The sequence below is a fragment of the Sparus aurata genome, chromosome 17 (genome assembly GCF_900880675.1).
Source record: "Sparus aurata chromosome 17, fSpaAur1.1, whole genome shotgun sequence".
NCBI classification, from domain to species: domain Eukaryota; kingdom Metazoa; phylum Chordata; class Actinopteri; order Spariformes; family Sparidae; genus Sparus; species Sparus aurata.
In genome coordinates this window covers 11,852,335-11,869,209 of record NC_044203.1, presented here as the reverse complement: position 1 = coordinate 11,869,209, position 16,875 = coordinate 11,852,335, and the positions used below count along the sequence as shown (strand labels likewise).

Genomic DNA, 16,875 nt, shown 5'->3' with positions numbered 1-16,875 from the left:
GGCACAGTCTGTGCATATGTACTTACATAATGACTCACCAGTGAGCTTTTTTTTTTTTAAAATGTGGATCCATCTCTCAGCCCGGGCCAGGTAGCTCTGTTTTGAAATTTTTCAATTAATAGAAAGTTGTTTTCCGTAACGACGCCTGACAGCAAACTGGAGGCATGTGATACCTGTCGGTCGGAGCTAATAAGGAAACACTGCAGACGATCGGCAGTGGGTTAGAAATTAGAAGAGAGAGAGGAGAGGAGGCAGCAGGATGATCAAGTGGGGTCACTGCACTCTCCTGCATTAGCCGAGGCCTGAAGCTCCTGAAACCACAGGCCCAGCTCCGCAGGCTCTTAAGGAGCTCAGGCGGCCTAATCAAAATCAAATCATCCCCTTTTTTTTCACTCTCTCCCCTCTATCTTTCGGTCCTGAGAGAAACAATTACTGGTGCAGTGTGGAGGAAACCTGAGGGTCCCGGGCTCCTTGAGCAGCGGCAGCAACAGCAGAAGCCCAGTGCTTTAAAGTAGTCTTTTATTGGATATCAGAGCTGGAGGAGAGTCCAAAGAAAATAGGTCTTATTCATGATTAGAGCCAGCTGTGGCTTTCCACACTGATGACTCATCCATTTTTCTTTCCCCACTATTCTTGTGCTTTTTTTCATGGTGTGGTAAAGAGGGGTGGCGGTTGGGAGGCGTGAGGGTTTCTCTGTTAGAGAGCTCAGCCAAGTTGACAGCGAGCCCATATCCACTGGTGGTTGTTTGTTTGGATTACGGAGGGTATCGCGGCCGCAATTGTGCCTGCCCACTGCTTTAATCAGTCTCACTCGTGCACTCATTGCGCCACGTGGATGCCCTGCACGTTTTTTAATATCTCCACCTTTTTTCTTTCCACTTTTTTTCCCCCCAGTGCCGATAATAAAGACAGAACCCAGTGATGAATATGATTCTCTGGGGACTGCGAGACTGCCCATGCATTCAAAGCCCTATTACAGCCGGCTGACTCCCATCATGCCTGTAGCCGATCCTGATGCCTGCCTGGTTGGTGGCTACCCTCCCTGCCCGCCTCGCCACACCGCCATGCCGTCAGCGTCCCCCAGCTCCAGCCCCACCCTGCATGACCTGTCCCCCGTCGCATACAGCAAGTGCCTCCCCAACAGCCCCACTCATGCAGCACCACCGGGCCCCGCGGTGCCCCACATCCAGGACCTCACCCATCCATCATCGCCAGACCACAGCTCTTCCCTTGGGATGCTGCATTCCCAGGGGAGCCCCATCCACCTCAACAGTCCAGGCCCCCATGGGTACCACCCTATCTATGCCAACAGCAGCCCCTCATCCTCCCCGGTATCCCACCCGTCCACTCCCGGTGGTACTGCGGAGAGCCCGTTGGTTCAGGCCTACAGCCCCAGTCAGGCTCAGGCAGCAGCCAGCTCACCCAGCATGTTGCCTGAGGACAGCAGCCCCCCGTCGATGGCCATCACCGTCAAACAGGAGCCCCAGGAACTGGACCAGATGTACCTAGATGACGGTGAGTTACGAGAAACAAGGTGCACATACACTGTCTGCAAGTTTCCACTTGATAATCATCGGAATAGCGAGGGGCACTGTGTTTTTCTTGATGAAAGCATCTCTTTATGAGCTCTCTGTCCATGCCAAAACTGTTTACGCAGCACATTGCATTTATTTAACACCTTTTGCTTATCTGCAAGCCCCCACACTCCGCCGCACCCTGCCGCACCTCTCAGTGTTTCCTGATGAAACTGTGGCAGCAGATTTACGTCAGATTTGTTTAATTTTAGACCTGGCACATTTATTTGCTTTTGGTGTAACGTGCAATCCGGCTCATGTTGTCCGAGTGGCTGCTTCACTATAAAACAGTAAATTGCCTTGATGGGATTTTGAAACAATCTGTCAAAACATCAGAGCGCCGAGGTCAGCCGGGGTGCAGCAGAACAAAAACAGTGGCACACGCGTGGCCAACCAAACTGTTGATACAACGACTAATGAAGGAAGCAAAACAATGGGTAGGGGTTTCCTGAACCAAGCCATTTCCCCCCTCCCCTTCTTTCTGGGAGCAATGCCGGGCGGCGAGGCTTTGTTTTCCCGCCTTTTCCCCCGGGAGTCGACACCATGCGGCTGTCGTCATCAGGGGAGGCTGTGAGGTCGCTGGTCTCCCTCTGGCAATGAAGCCAGTCACACCCAAGGGACCATATGGTCGAGTTTATTGCCTCCTGTGTCCATCCCACATTCTGTCTCTCAGGTCACAGACCTGTTATCTGCGTTAGCAGAGGCTCCTCTTGTTGTTATCATATGTATCTATATATATGCACATAGAACACGTGAATGGCATCGTGCCAGTTTGAAATGTAAAAATCCCCCTGCATCCTTGTGGAGGAGGGGGGACAAAAGCCCCACACTGAACCCAGTAATATCACCTTCCTGTGCACCTTTTGTTCAGTGTGTGTGTGCTTGTGTTCCTGCACGAGTGTGTGCACGTTTCACTCAACAGCTCTGGGAGTAGAAGGGTGATAGGCATGAGGGGACCAGGGGAGTTTTGCTGTGGAACTGTAATTGAGTTGAAATGCAGTTGTCAGCATATCTGTCAGCGCTGATGAGTCCCATTAGTCCTCACCTCATAAACAGACAGCACAGAGACGGGGGGATGTCTGTCTGTTATCGGCTATATAAACTGATTTCCAACTTTTTTCGCTTCCTTCTTCTTTTCTTTTCTCTGAGCGATGCCGGATGCTCCGGAAATCTAATTTAAAACAAAACTGCTCATTTGAAATTCTTCTGAATGTTTTTAATAGCTATGGCAGGCAGAGGCTTTCATTTCAGCATTAATTGAATCAACTGAAACTTTAGCTGTATTTTTCATTTCATAATAAGGTTGGCGAGGGGTCCTTTTACACCAACAGTAGGAGGATTTGCCGCACGTACATAGCAGCGCTAAAGGTGAAATCGTGTAACCTTGTTTCTCCTCCCCACAACTCCATCCACTGTCACTTTACGGCTCAATCTTCCTCCAGCCCGGTGGCCGAATGTTTTCAGCCAGTGATTACAGTTGCATTAGAGACGCGCAGGAATGTGTATTGATTGACCAAGGACGGTGAGCAGCGAGGGCGCCCCTCGAAAAGCCTCAATGCGCTGCCCTTTTGCATCACCTAACGTCTGCGCAGGCATCTGTGGTGAGCTCCTGGAGTCCCTGTAAGTGTGCGGTGGTAACAGCATACTGCTCCCAGGCCCGGCCCTCTCCCAAACCCCACAAATGAGCCCTGAGCTAAAATAAATAAGATCGGAAGGCAGCTCACGGGGCGTCCCGCTCCCCGTCCGCACGCATTACCACTGTGCGTTAGCGAGCCGAGCGCTCCATTAGAGAGGGAAGACAAGCGGATGACCTCACCACGACGGCGGTGATTTAACGCCAGCCATGTAGAGGAGCGTTCCTCCCCAGCAATTGGAGGCCGGTGATTTGGAGTCCGCGGGAGCACACTTGATCTTCCCCAAGAGTGGAGCGCCTCCCACGCTCGAACGCTGAGGCCTCCGGCTCTCATCAGCCAGAGGAAATGTGTCTCCCCGGCCAGGCCCAGATTTTACGCAGCCCCTGAGAAATCACTCAACTTATCAACGGTGAGCTACTGTACCGCAAGGAGCGTGGTTAGTACGGGGGGAGTCTGAGATGCAAACCCCCCTGACTGCCGTACACAGTCTCCTTTCTAATCTGCTAAACTCCTCCCTCGGTAGCGATAGAGGCTTACTAACTACAGTGCGGGACACGAGGCGATGATTCCGGTGTCTGCAGTGAGGATTTGTGGGAAGACTCCAACTGGCAGTCAGATCTATGTTGTAGCAGCCATTTTCACTCAGTGGCACGTTGGCTCTCACCTGCTGCACTCTCACTCCTCGTACCTGAAATAAAGCAGCAGATCAGCATGGTTTAGAGGATGGATCCCCCCACCAGTGCCGCTGGACGACTATGCCTCGTTGCGCTGTTGACTCACCGTTATAAACAACGCGTGGTGGGGTTCACATAAAACCGAAGTTTTCAGACATTTCGTACTTACTCACAGCCCACTATCTGTGCTTTACAAGGTGCATGACTGTGAGAAAAAGGCCAGTCAAATGAGATCATTGTGTATAACAATAGAATTTATAAAAAAAACGTGGTTGGCAGCATTTACGGTAGCCTCGTTATCCTCGCTAATTAAGTTTAAAAACAGAAACGCTAAAATGACGGCATGGTTTGTCACACGTCTGAGCGAGCAGTTCTGGTAAGATCGTACCCCCTCCTGTCTAAAACAACCACTGAAACACACGGCCGTGTACATAAAAATACACATGTACACTTTTGATCTTGGCGTTTGTTTTTTTATAATGTGGGAAAATGTAGCCCACATTACTTATTGCAAACCCTTCACTTTGACCCCTATCTATTCCTGGTGTTTATTGGTCTATTTCTGTGTGCGTGTGTGTGTGTGTGTGTGTGTGTGTGTGTGTGTGTGGAGCGCGTAAAGTGGCGTGATGTGAAATTTCTAATCCACAAGTGAATAAAAGCAAATTGCACATGATGATGATGTGACTCACATGTGATAATTTAAATGACTTTTGTGGAAGTTTCCGATTTTTGATTTTTCTTTTGTGAAAATAGAAATCGCATGTGGACATGTAAATAAGCCAATATCATGGGATTTCCAGTTTGTTTCCGCATGGAAATCCTAATCTACAATTGCATTCTACATATTGTATATGTAAGTGTGTAATTCAGATGTGAAAATGTCAATTTTATATATGGCTAGCTAGCTCAGAGCACTGGGGGAGTGTCGGTTAGGGTTGCTACACCACTAGCAAGTGAGCTTTCGAGCGAGACTGGCCAGGGCTAGCTGGTTAGCATGCTAACTTCAGTAGATACCTCAACTCAACACAATACATAAACGTCATACATAACATAAAAACTAATTTCATTTCTTCACATTCTTTTGATCATTTTGAGTTCATTTTCAAATGTTCTCAACATTTTTTTTTACATATTACGTTTTAGTTTGCATTAGAAATTAGCCAATCACAATCTGATTTTATGTGCAATGTTTGGTTTCCCCATCGACATTGTAATCTACACGTGAACAAATCAGATCACATACGAGTGTGTATTATTTCCATATGAAACTGTTTTCCTTCCACACATCAAAATTTTAGTTCACATGTGAAAAAAGCCAGTGCAGATGTGCAATTATAGTTTTCACATGCAGAAAAAGGGCCAATTTCTGGAGTGGGCGAATTGTTTGTTCCTGTGAGGCTGCTGCTGTGTGTCCTGTTTCATTAGCTGCTGCTCTGAGGGGTGATATCATGAAATGCAGCTGAATGCAGCACACAGCGAAGGAGCTAGAGCTAATCAGAGGGCCAGATTTCTACCAGCTGCCTCTCTTGGAAACAGAGGGCCCTTATTCCCCAAAATAAGAAAAACACAGAGTGCAGCACAGCCGCTGCCGATTTCTGACATTTGACATATGTGCTCTGATTGCCTCGTGTTGCAGGCTAGTTTTCCTTGTGATTGTTTCCTCCTTAATTCAGAGTTTGTGCGTTTGAAACTGCTCGGCTTGTTTTCTCGAACTGAAAACTGAATTGTTGTCGACCCCCCTCCTTTGCTCCTTCCCTTTCCTCCGGGCAACAAAAACGGCATTCTAACCTTCCTGAGGATCTCCGTCCACCACGGATGCTTCTGAAGGCAACTCGAGGCTTTCCTCATGGAAACTTTTACACATCCTGGCAAGATGCCGAGACCCCAGGACTCCGCAAAACCCCTAATGATGATTGAGAGCGCGTCCGCACCACGCTGAAAACATGCTGAGTCGCTAACATTGCAGTGTGCCGCAAGGCTGGCTCTCGGATTGGAGGGGGGCAGAAGAGAGAGAGGATTTCAAGGGGTGGGGGTGGGGGGGGGGTGTTTGTCAAAGTGTCTAATGGGACCCGCGAAGGCAGAAGCTGCTCCTATATGTTGAGATGGTATGTATTTGCGTGTCTCCTTTCGTTAGTAGAGTCAGCGAGATGTAGAAGCACTGTAAGAGCCTGTGACAGCCTGAGCTTTCACAACACTCCACCTATGACCCTCCGGCCTTTGGGGAGCAGGTCAAGCTCCAGCTAATAGTGCGCAGAAAGAAAGGCTGTCTTGTGGTTAAGTGCAATGCCAAGAACATAGTCTCCTTCTAGACATAGTGATATTGACGGGCGCAAGCAGCGGGGTGATGGCTCTTTTATTATTTATAACTACAAAGAGGATGTGGATTTTTTTTTACGATTGTTGTCATTGCCGCGTTCTCACATTAGGAATCCTGTTTTCCTGGCAGCTCCTGACATGTCGAGGTATAAGTAAAAGTTTGGGCTTGCTGGAGAAGTTTTATAGTCATAGGAAAAATTAATAGGCGGCTGCACTCTGTGATTGGACTTTACGAGTCATTGACCGCCTCAGCTATGGATCAACAACTACACTTTAGGGATCAGCAATAGATTTGATTCAATTTCTTCTCATTAGGATGAAAAATCATTACTTTTACTGTGCGAATTGAGCAGCTAGGACTCTTACTACCCATTATCAGATATTACAGACCTCACCAAGTACTTGGATGGGAGCTCAGTAGCAAATGTAAAGATCTATGTCAGGGCTGCCCAAAGTGGGGCCTCGGGGCCCGAGCTGGCCCAGCACAAGGATGATTTGGACCGCCAAACGTTTTTCTAGTAAAAAAATAAATAAAAATCCAAAGGCAACTTAAAAGTATAATAACCTTTATTCTGTTTTATTCTTTTAAGGTAAAGAATATCTTTAAATATGAGGGATCCATGATGGTTAATTATTTTATTAATCTGGCGATTAAGTGGATTTATAGGATCCTGGTACTATTTTGCAGCTTAACAGTACAATACAATACAACTGCTTCTGGTGCGTCGCCCACCACTTTAAAGGGTAACTCCAACAATTTTGCAAATTCCAGTGTTTTTAGAGGTCTTGGGGTGTGCTACTGCATATATGAAAAAAAAACTAGTATTAATCATTCCATTGCTCAGGAGGAAGCTGCATGTAATCTGATAAACTGCCTCTACTGATGTCACTCAGTGGCTAAGTTGCATTGTGGGTAGTGTAGGCTCCAGGTTTTGAAAATGCAGTCCACTAGACTAGCATTGTACCCCTGTTGGACTCATTCTGGACAGTAAAAACAAATGATCAGAATCGATACAGTAGCACCAGAGATATCACCTTTTTTCATTCCACGATTCTTCTTTGTATTCAAAACCTGATGCCTACATTAGCCACAACGTAGCTATTACTGGAGGCAGTTTATGAGATTGCATGCAGCTTCCTCTGGAACCACAAAAGTCTTTGTACTACTTTGCTCTCAAATGTAGCAGTACTCCCCAAGACCTCCAAACACACTGTAATGTGTAAACTCGGTAGAGTTACCCTTGAAGTTTCAGTTTTGGCCCTCCGAGTGAGAAAAGTTTGGGGACCCCTCGTGTACGTCCAGCTGGTTTGTGGTGGATTTTGGGTAAGATATTAATTGATCAATTAGCTTGTAAAATTTTACTGAAAGGAACAAACGCATCGCTTGATCTTACAAACTTGTTAATTGTGGTCGTATAACGTCGGAAAAGAGGAGCGCGGCCAAAACCTACTGGTGAAAAAAAACCAACTTAAACCCTGTAGCAGCGCACAGTTGGAAAGTTGAAGTCACTCTTGTAAAGCAGATAACAGTCTGCTTAAACACAACATTAGTATTTAATATAAAGTGTGGACATTAAAATGGAAGTGGAGTAATGGAATCCAGAGAATATCACGGCGTCTACGCAGCGGTAGAGTTCCTCTGGATTACTTTAGCGCCCTCGGTTTTTCTCTTGCATCTGTTTTATCTCCATCCCATTGGCTGAACATTTGAGCCTCTAGATTCCTGGTTGCGATCAGATCTTTTTTTTTTTTTTGCAACATATTATGAAACCCACTCAATTGCAGACACTATTGTCCCAAGATTGCTGGCAGTTTAGCAAATAATTGGATCTAAGTGGTTACACATGACAGTGGCAATGGGGTCACAGTATTAGAGCTTTGATTTCTGGTACTTTGTAAAAACCCTTGGAAATATTACGAGTTTTGATAAGTGCAGCAAGATGAATCTGTAAGAATTCAATCCGTTCATTACGGCAGCGCGCTGGCTTTCATGTGTGCGTGTGTGAGCCAGAGGATCTGGTCTGGTTTCAGTCGCTCCGTCATAATATCCACAGTCACTGAGAAAGAATGTGTCTGCTGAAAACCTGCAGCTAAATTATCTAAACAAATTGGGTTACTTTTGTGTCTGGGATCTGATACCCCGAACACATTTAGATGGGAGACTTTGATTTCGAAGGGGTTTAGTGTTTGTTTTGTGACGCAGATTTTGCTACCGTAAAGATCTGTGTCTTATTTTCTTCCAATATTCCAAGCTGTGTAAAAAAAAAATAAAAAAAAAAAACTGGAATCAACAAGGACGCAAATGACTAAATGAGCATAAATAGCAAAATGGATTTCACGAGGTAAAAAAGTACATCTTTGAGTCTCTTCGTTAAAGCTATATTTCCTCGGTTTATCATATGTCATGCATTTCTCACAGTTTCTCCTGACACAGCGCTTCAGAGGCCCGGTTTATGTGGCGCACATTCTGAGGTTTAGGAAACACGCGTTGAAAAGCCACCGAGCCACACGGATCACAGCAGGTCAGGACTCAGACAGGGCCTGCGGCTTGGCTGGACTCTTCCTGTGTATATCTGTGATCGCGGAGCTACCACCTCACGCCAGACACTCTCATTACCGAATCATAATATGACAAATGTCAGTGCGGCTGACTGCTCTGACAGGATGATCTGGCAGAGTCACTTTCCCCCCACAAGGCCTGCGAGCTCGTTATCCGGGACTTGAAGCTTGTGTTAAGGCTGTGATTTAGGCATGCTCACTTTATTTTTTTTTTTATTACATTTAACAGCCTGGTCTTACTAAATGGCATATAAATAACACACCAATGTCTTGAGTAATTTCCTTTATTATCACAACTATTTTTTTGATTTTGCGTGTGGTTTCAGGTGTGAATGTCAAGGAGGAAAAAATGCAGATGATGTAATATAAAAAAAAGCAAGAAAGTCTGCTTGTGGGGGAAGCTGGATGTGACTTATTTTAACATGTAAAATAACCTTGATCTAGTTTAAAACCTTACCGAGTGGTTTTGCTGCCTAAACCTAACCAAACAGCGTCCATTACACAACGGTAACCACTTATTTCATATTACTGTTACCATGACTATGAAGGTAATCTGACTGTGATGAGGAATGTCGAAGGTCATCTGACTTTGTCCTTTCCCAAATTTCAGAAACTCATTAAATGTGTGAAAAGCTTAAAATGTGAGAAAATGGTACGTAAAAGGTTCTTAGAAGTTGTGTGCTATTTGTAAGCCTTTGCATGAGATCATGTTGAATTTAAAGGAGACATTATACTCTGTCTGAAAGGCGCTGTTTTAGCTTCTATGTCTTTAAGCCCCGACCCAGAAAACCTAGTCTGATTGGTCAACTCACACATGTCTGACCCAGCACCGCTAACAACAACCGAATAGCTCTGCTAAATCAAGCCACTAGGCATATACTCTGCAAATGTATGTATGTACATCGTGTGATGTCACAAAGTCACAGAATTAAAAGTGGGCCTACTGACGAGACCTTTCAGGAGCAGTGCGTTCTGTAGGAGAGAGGAGCTTCGGCGCAAACTTTGACCTTTTCAACTTTGAAGATCTTTTACATGCAAAAAGAACATGTATAAAAAACAAGGAAAAAAAACTAAAAGGCATAAGAGGTCTGCTTTAACGGTGAATTTAAACTGTTCTGCATCAGATGTTCAGAGGGCAAAATGTTGGTTTGTTTGTGATTAAAAGAACAGACTGTAATCCCCGCAAACATTTCACCACCACTGCATAAAACACTGTTCCTCTGCGGAGACAACTGATATATGTGTGAACAGCACAAACACTGCACAGTCACAGAAACCATAAATTTGCCTTGAATCTCGGATATTTCCTGCTGGCATTGAACATATGAGCACATGGAAAACTCATACAGCCCAGGCACATCAGTCCAAACACCAAACAAGCACAATTGATTTGCAGAAAGACACGTTTTTCCTTTGTGACTCTCTTCTGGGAGGTCAGGGGTCGGGACGGGAAGGACACGTAAGCAGTCATGGACAGTTGAATGTGATTCAAGGACGGGATCTGCCATTTGAACAAAGCAACCATACTGTCAGATTACTTGACCCTAGCAGTCACAGTGTTTTTGGTTGGTATTTAGGGGATGTAAATACCTGCGGCATCAGTAAACAGGAGCAGGTCTCCATCCCAGACCACTTAATAACAGCTCCCCATCTGAAATTTGTTAGCTCAGTGAAATAGTATCCTGTAGCGACGGATGTCAACAGAGAGGCCTGATCCAGCCGGGTGGGATGGGGAAAGCCGTTGGGTTTTGCAACTCTTGGCAGGGTTCGCCGTCCATTCCATGTGCAGATATTTCAGAGAGAAGAGGGTGGGAGGGATGGCCATAAAGAGGGAGCTGCAGAGAGAGATGAGGAAGGCACATGAGGAAGGAAAGTAGAAAAGAGAGTGAAACAAAGATGCTGATGTGTCCTGGTAGAATCTGTCCCAACAGGTTAACCAAGTGCATCTGTTTTAATGTTACTGGCAGGTTAAAGGTGCAATGTGTAACAATTCATACTCCACCAAAGTAACTGTGCTAGCCGTGCAGCTAGGGGCATTATCAGACTATCACCTCTTGAGGTGCACTATGGCTAGGGGTTAGCTTGTTAGCTTGCTACCCTCACAACATATTGCAACAAAATACATATATATGTCTATGGAATGCAAAAGTAAGCATTTCTTTACTTTCTGTTGAAAAGTTTAACTAATAGGGGGAAATATGTAAGAATTTGAATTGAAAGAAAAATTTAAAATGATTGACAAAATCTGAATAAAAGTTTGACGTTTATTTATTGTGTTGCAATAATGCATACTAAAGTTAACAGGCTAACCAACTAGCCCCGACACATCCCCGTCTAATGCTGCTGTGCTAGTTGATAAATACCAACACCCGGTTCTCAGGGAGCTACCAGTCTGGACTGCTAGCTGCACTGCTAACTGAGCTAACTAGCTAAAATCAGCAACAAATAATGGTTGCTTAAGCGATATGCTGCCACATATCTGTTTTTAATTGGAGATGTGATCAATCATTTTTTAATATTTCATACATATAGTGCCTTGAAGGCAAAGCGCAAAAAAAGTAATTTGTTTAAAATAATTATCATCATGCGAGCCTCAATATCTCTTTTTTCCGAAACAGAATGGTTGTATTCTTAGTGTCACACATAGTGTTATATCTGGGCCCAGTGTGGAGGGACAGCCGTGAGTCATGAGATGTAAATTAGTTTTTGAGATTTTAGGGTCAGGACATACACTTTGTGTCCTCACATCCAGGAATATTCAGCGAGCATGAGAAGAAGCAGGTCAGCCATAGAAATAAAGGAGACACTGACACAGACAGACAGACTGAGAGAAAGAGGGGAAAAACTGAGGTGGAAGAAAAGTAGCATGCAATCTTGGTGATTTTCCCTGGCAGCTTCTCCCACTGCCCCTGTTCTTCACACACACGCACACACACGCACGCACGCACACACACACACACACACACACACACACGCATGCACGCAAGCACACAGTGCGTGCACCTTTCACAGCTACAACTGTTAAAACCTAAACACTGAGAGTCAAAGGAAGATAAACACTGCTGAAGTTAAAGATCACATTTTTCTTCCTCTCCCACCAGTGACCGCTCACAGTGCAGAGACTTACCAAGCAGTGGGTGAATGGGTTTACTTCAGGGGAGGGAATGATCATAACCACTGAACTGTAAGTGTCCTACTGTTGACATGTGACCCACGGTGGTTATAAACCTCAACGGGTCCCCCGACATTCCTGATTGTACTCGGCTGAGCTCAGTTTCTCTCAAAACAACATGCGAACAAACAGGGAAATCCTTTCACGCTCACTAAGCCTTTTTTATAGTGTGAGGCACTGAGAGATTAAAACGATGAAAGGCTACAGTGGTGGTACACAAACCTCAGCTCTGAGGTGTTTAGCTCAAGAAATGGTCGAAGTGGTTGGAACTAAGTGCTGCTGCGGTAATATTGCACCTTTTAAATGTTCATGTATTACGACCTTCAAATTAATTTGCAGTTGCACTTTATGTAAAAAACAGTCCACAATCAGTTGGACATTTCCTGGAGTGCACAAAAAACATGATTAAGGAGAATACATTAAAACAGAGTTTTTTGCATATAAATTCCTCTTTTATTTACAAAGTACTAATTTACTGTACTTTTCTTCCTTACTTGTAACAGTTACAAAAACCGTATCCACTGATGAAGGCCATGAGATGCAGCTAAAAGCCACTGGAGATATCTAGCTAGCGGACCCTGAGTTACAGATTGTTGTCCTTTTCAAACAGAATATTCATGCTTAGCGTTCCTTCGTGAACCTGCCTTTTTAAATGATTTGTACATTTTGTAGTCGTTATAAATGTTTTTGCAATACATTGAAAGGGCATGCTAATGCCTAATGCTAATGCTAATAAGCATCGAATATGATAGAGTTATGCTACACTGTGTTATCAATCATTTCTTTAAGGAAGGGATAGTTAACGAGTACAAAAACGAAGATTTACTTATTTTGCATGTGTAGCTTAATTATAGGGCATTATAATAATTTATTAACTATGAATATATTCATTTAATTATGTATTAGACATTCAATTATACATTATTTATATATTATAAATGCTTAATACAGGCGGTTTAAGTTAATTGTTCCCATCTAAGGGTTGGTCTAATAAGGCACCCTTTGTGAGGAGTTTATTTATTGTAACTATGTATGAATCTAATGTTTTAAAGAAGTGTTATAAGCCATTGATACAACAACTTTTAAGATGTAATAAGGCCCTCTGTTTGGTAGAATGCACTTTTGATTCATTGATTAACCATTAACACGATCATTCAGTGCAATTAATAAAAACTTATTAGCACAGTCCCATTGTTTGTCTGCCCTGAATGTGAAAACTGACTCTTCTGTGAAACTTCTCTAATCCGTTAGACCTTCTAGTAATTGAACACAAGACGTGTCTTTCTGCTCACGTTGTAAATCAGCCATGTCAAATCTGCAGGGAGCTCGAGTTGGAAGGCTCGGCGCCCAAACACAGTGTGAATGAAAATGTCACGTACACTTTAATTAAATCAGTTAGATTTACTGCGTCATAGAGTGAAGTAGCAGGCTCTTGTTTCTGTTAAGGCATTTAAGCAGCAGGTTCGTTTCCTAAGCCCCGACGACTGTATGATTTGAGGCAGCGCGAACAGAAGCAGGTGAAAATGTGGCGCTACAGTATGATTTACAGGTGGCAGCAAACGTCTCCGTCTCACCTGCTGTCCCCGGAGGAGTAGCCCTCTTCATCTGACTCTGACACATGAAAACTATACTATACAGTCTCCAGATGGGTGAAGGTTTCTGTCTGTGAAAATCAAAAGCGAGGTCGAGGGTGTCTGAAAGGAGATAGCGGAGTCGAGCGTTTGCCAAGATGGCCTCTATCCTGCTCCCAGACTGGTCTACGTGAACGAGTCCACGATGTGCCCTGAGGTGACCTCCTCTCCGGTCTCTTTGAGTCCCTGCAGGCGTCGAGGATTTAGAGTTGTAGGGCACGTCTCGGGGTCAGCAGACAGAGTGTTAATCAGATCGCACTCTCCCTCGGTACAGAGTCAGATCACTGGAGCTCAGCGGGGATGGTGAAAACAGAGAGGCCATGTCTGTGTGTGCAGCAGGAGCTATTTAAGATTTAGTTACCGTTAGCGCACTGTTCATTGCCTCCTCTCTGACTTTGGGTTAAAAGCCTGCAAAAAGAAACTGTCCGTCCAGCTCAAGCCAGTCGCAGAATAAAATGTTGGTAATGTACGCTTTGTGGCAACCTCATGTTTCTTTTGGTTCAGTTTTCTATTTCATGTTGTGACAGTGCTGCTCTCTGGTTAGGTTTAGGCACAAAATAACACTTGGTTAGGTTCAGGGAAAGACGTTTTGGCTTAAAATACACAGTTTTGTCGCCACAAATACGGCTGGAAATGTCCTGACATCTCGTTAAAGAATAACCGCAAACATGGCTGTAAAAAATAAACATGTTTCATCGAAAATATCGTTTCACACTTGGAATTGTTGAAACGTCGCCTTGAACGGTGGCAGTTTTGGGTTCTGCATTGACAAAATCTTGTTACAAAACATCCAGTGGCTTCATGCTAACAAATGTTAAAACACCCTCTTGAACAGTGGTCACTGGCTTTGCAGCCTTCAGGATCAGCGGAAATGTTACATTCATCAGAGCATGCTTTCCAAAGCTGTGACACAACCCAAAAGAGGCTGCAAGTGCAAGTTTGCGCACTGGATTGTCTCGTGTGCTGTAGTTCCACTTAGACCTGAATAATATGATAAGAGTCTAAAAGCCATGCTGCTGTCCCCTAGAGGCCAAATGTTTGCCCGAAGTTTTGGCATCCTTACAGGACAAAACTCTTGCTAGCAGAGTGCAAAACAGATGGGTTCACCAAAGGCCACTATGTGCAGATACACACTCACCAAGCCGACATGCACATTAAAAAACAGGAAGCAGCCTCTCTGAGCCATCTATCTGTGATGGATAGTGAATAATAAAGCTTTGCACTGAGGTAAGCGTTTTTGGACGCGGCGAACACAGTTTCTCTATGTATAAATAAAAGAAAAACAATCCTGAAATCCCACATAACAACTGACAGGCAACAGGTGATTTAAAGAGGCACAATACAAATGCAGCCGTAAATCGTACTATATGCAGGTGCACTGCCAAATTCTCACTCAGACGGCTGCGACCCGCTGAAGTATGATTGTTTCAATATGCTCATATTTTTTTTTTCACTGTGTGCCATTTTCGGAACCAGTGAGATCTGGAGCCGTCTGCCTCAGCCTCCACAGGAGCATACGTTTCTAATTCTGAATCAATCACAACGAGTTTATCAGATGGCTGAGTTATTTTACCATAAACCCATTGGTAATGAGCCATGCAAAGAGTTTGAATCTGTCTCCTCGCATATCTCAATCACAGAGATGTGTGTGTTTTCTCTCAGTCTTGGTGTGTTTTCAGAGCCGGGGTGTTTGCTTTATGCGGTCGTGCTCCACCAGTTGTGTGAAACTGAGCTTTTGATTTCTCACAGTCTTGAGTCATCCGCACATACTTTTTGTCAGAAGCTCTCGAACTTCTTACTTTCATGTTTGCTTTTGATAAACACTTTGTCGAGCTCTGCTGTGGAATTGTTCATCTGCAGCTAAACAAACACTTCACAGCGCAGCGCAATCAAAGCTCAAGTGTGCAATCAGAATAACTGAGAGCGCCGTGTCGCTGCTTAGCGTTTGAGCATCTGCACTGCGCTTGTTGACCTCGCCTGTCAATCAAACAGTGTGGGCGGAACTGTGGCTTCCTTTGCTTTTTTTCCATTGAAAAACACTTTCAGAGTACCCAGATGTTGTCTTTTAGTAACAACAGTTGCAATACCACAGTGTAGAAATGCTAAAATTAGTAAAAAAAAAGTAAAAGTTCTCAAATTTCAATTAAAGTACCTAACATTAATATAATTGGTGCTTTAATATGTTCATCTTTTGATGTAGAAGCTAGTAAATATGGTTTAACCACTTGATATAGTTTATATGCTGTGTAATAAAGTTTCATGGTAATTATTATCATGGTCATTATTATTTTTTCATAATTATGTTTGGTTACAAACTTGGTCTTCAAAGTAACCTGTAACTCAAGCTATCAAATACTTGTAATGGAGTAAAAAGTACAGTGTTTGCCTCTATTTTGTAATTGAGTAGTTGTACATGTAGCAGAAAATGGAAATACTCAAGCAAAGTAAAAGCACCTCACTTAAAGGTCCAATATGTAAGACTTAGTGGCATGTAGTTGTGAAATTGCAGACTGCGATCAACTGAACTCCCCTCATCTCACCCTGCCCCGGAAACATGAAAGTCCCCCTATAGAGCCAGTGTTTGGTTTGTCCATTCTGGACTACCATAAAAACAAAGTGGCGGTGTAACATAGTATATTTTGCAAAATAGTACCTGCTAATTTTGATTATATTCCATTTGTGATCAGTTTTCTTGGGGGTGCTCCAGTGGCCTGGTCCATAGGGACTTGGCTTGCTGACTGAAACCTACACAAACCAGTAAGTATGGAGCTTGGACTGGTAGCTGGAGAGGTGCCAGTTCACTTCCTGGGCACTGCTAAGGTGCCCTTGAGCAAGGCACTGAACCCCTAACTGCTCAGGGCTCTCATTTCATTGATGCATGTGTATGTATTTCGGTCGTGTGTGTAAAGGATAACAACAGAATGAAAAAAATGATTTCCCTAAAGAAATATTAATGAAGTAAGTCTTTCTTTTCCTTCTACATCATCTTCTTTTGCCAATAGATGTTTCTATATTCAGCACCCTTTAAGGACCTATAAGTATTGTACTTGGGTAGTTATTTGGCAGCTAGTGTACTAGACTAGTGGGTCCCAACCTGGGGATGTGGACCCATGAATCCTAACATAAGTCTTTTGTTTAAGAATAAGAGAAGACAAAATAACAGCAGGTTTATTGTTTCTGACCTTTATTGTAAAATACATCAGATTTGGAAACACCTTTTATTGGGGCCCAAAAATCATTTGAATGAAAACAATCCACAAAGGAGAAAAAATATAATTGGATTCACTCACCAATCATGTCCAGAATAAGGCGATA

General features: G+C 43.9%; 1 protein-coding gene across 3 annotated transcripts in view; it reads left to right on the top strand.

Annotated features, from left to right (window-relative positions):
- LOC115566625 (nuclear factor of activated T-cells, cytoplasmic 1) overlaps positions 1-16,875 on the top strand; it is a 72,126-nt gene that overhangs the window by 44,597 nt on the left and 10,654 nt on the right. For 2 of the 3 annotated variants that reach the window (XM_030392503.1, XM_030392504.1), the window contains exon 9: positions 895-1,515. The exons of the other annotated variant lie outside the window; for it this stretch is intronic. In XM_030392503.1, coding sequence (XP_030248363.1) covers positions 895-1,515 — 621 coding nt within the window. The remainder of the gene's footprint in view (positions 1-894; positions 1,516-16,875) is intronic. 3 annotated transcript variants of the gene reach the window in all.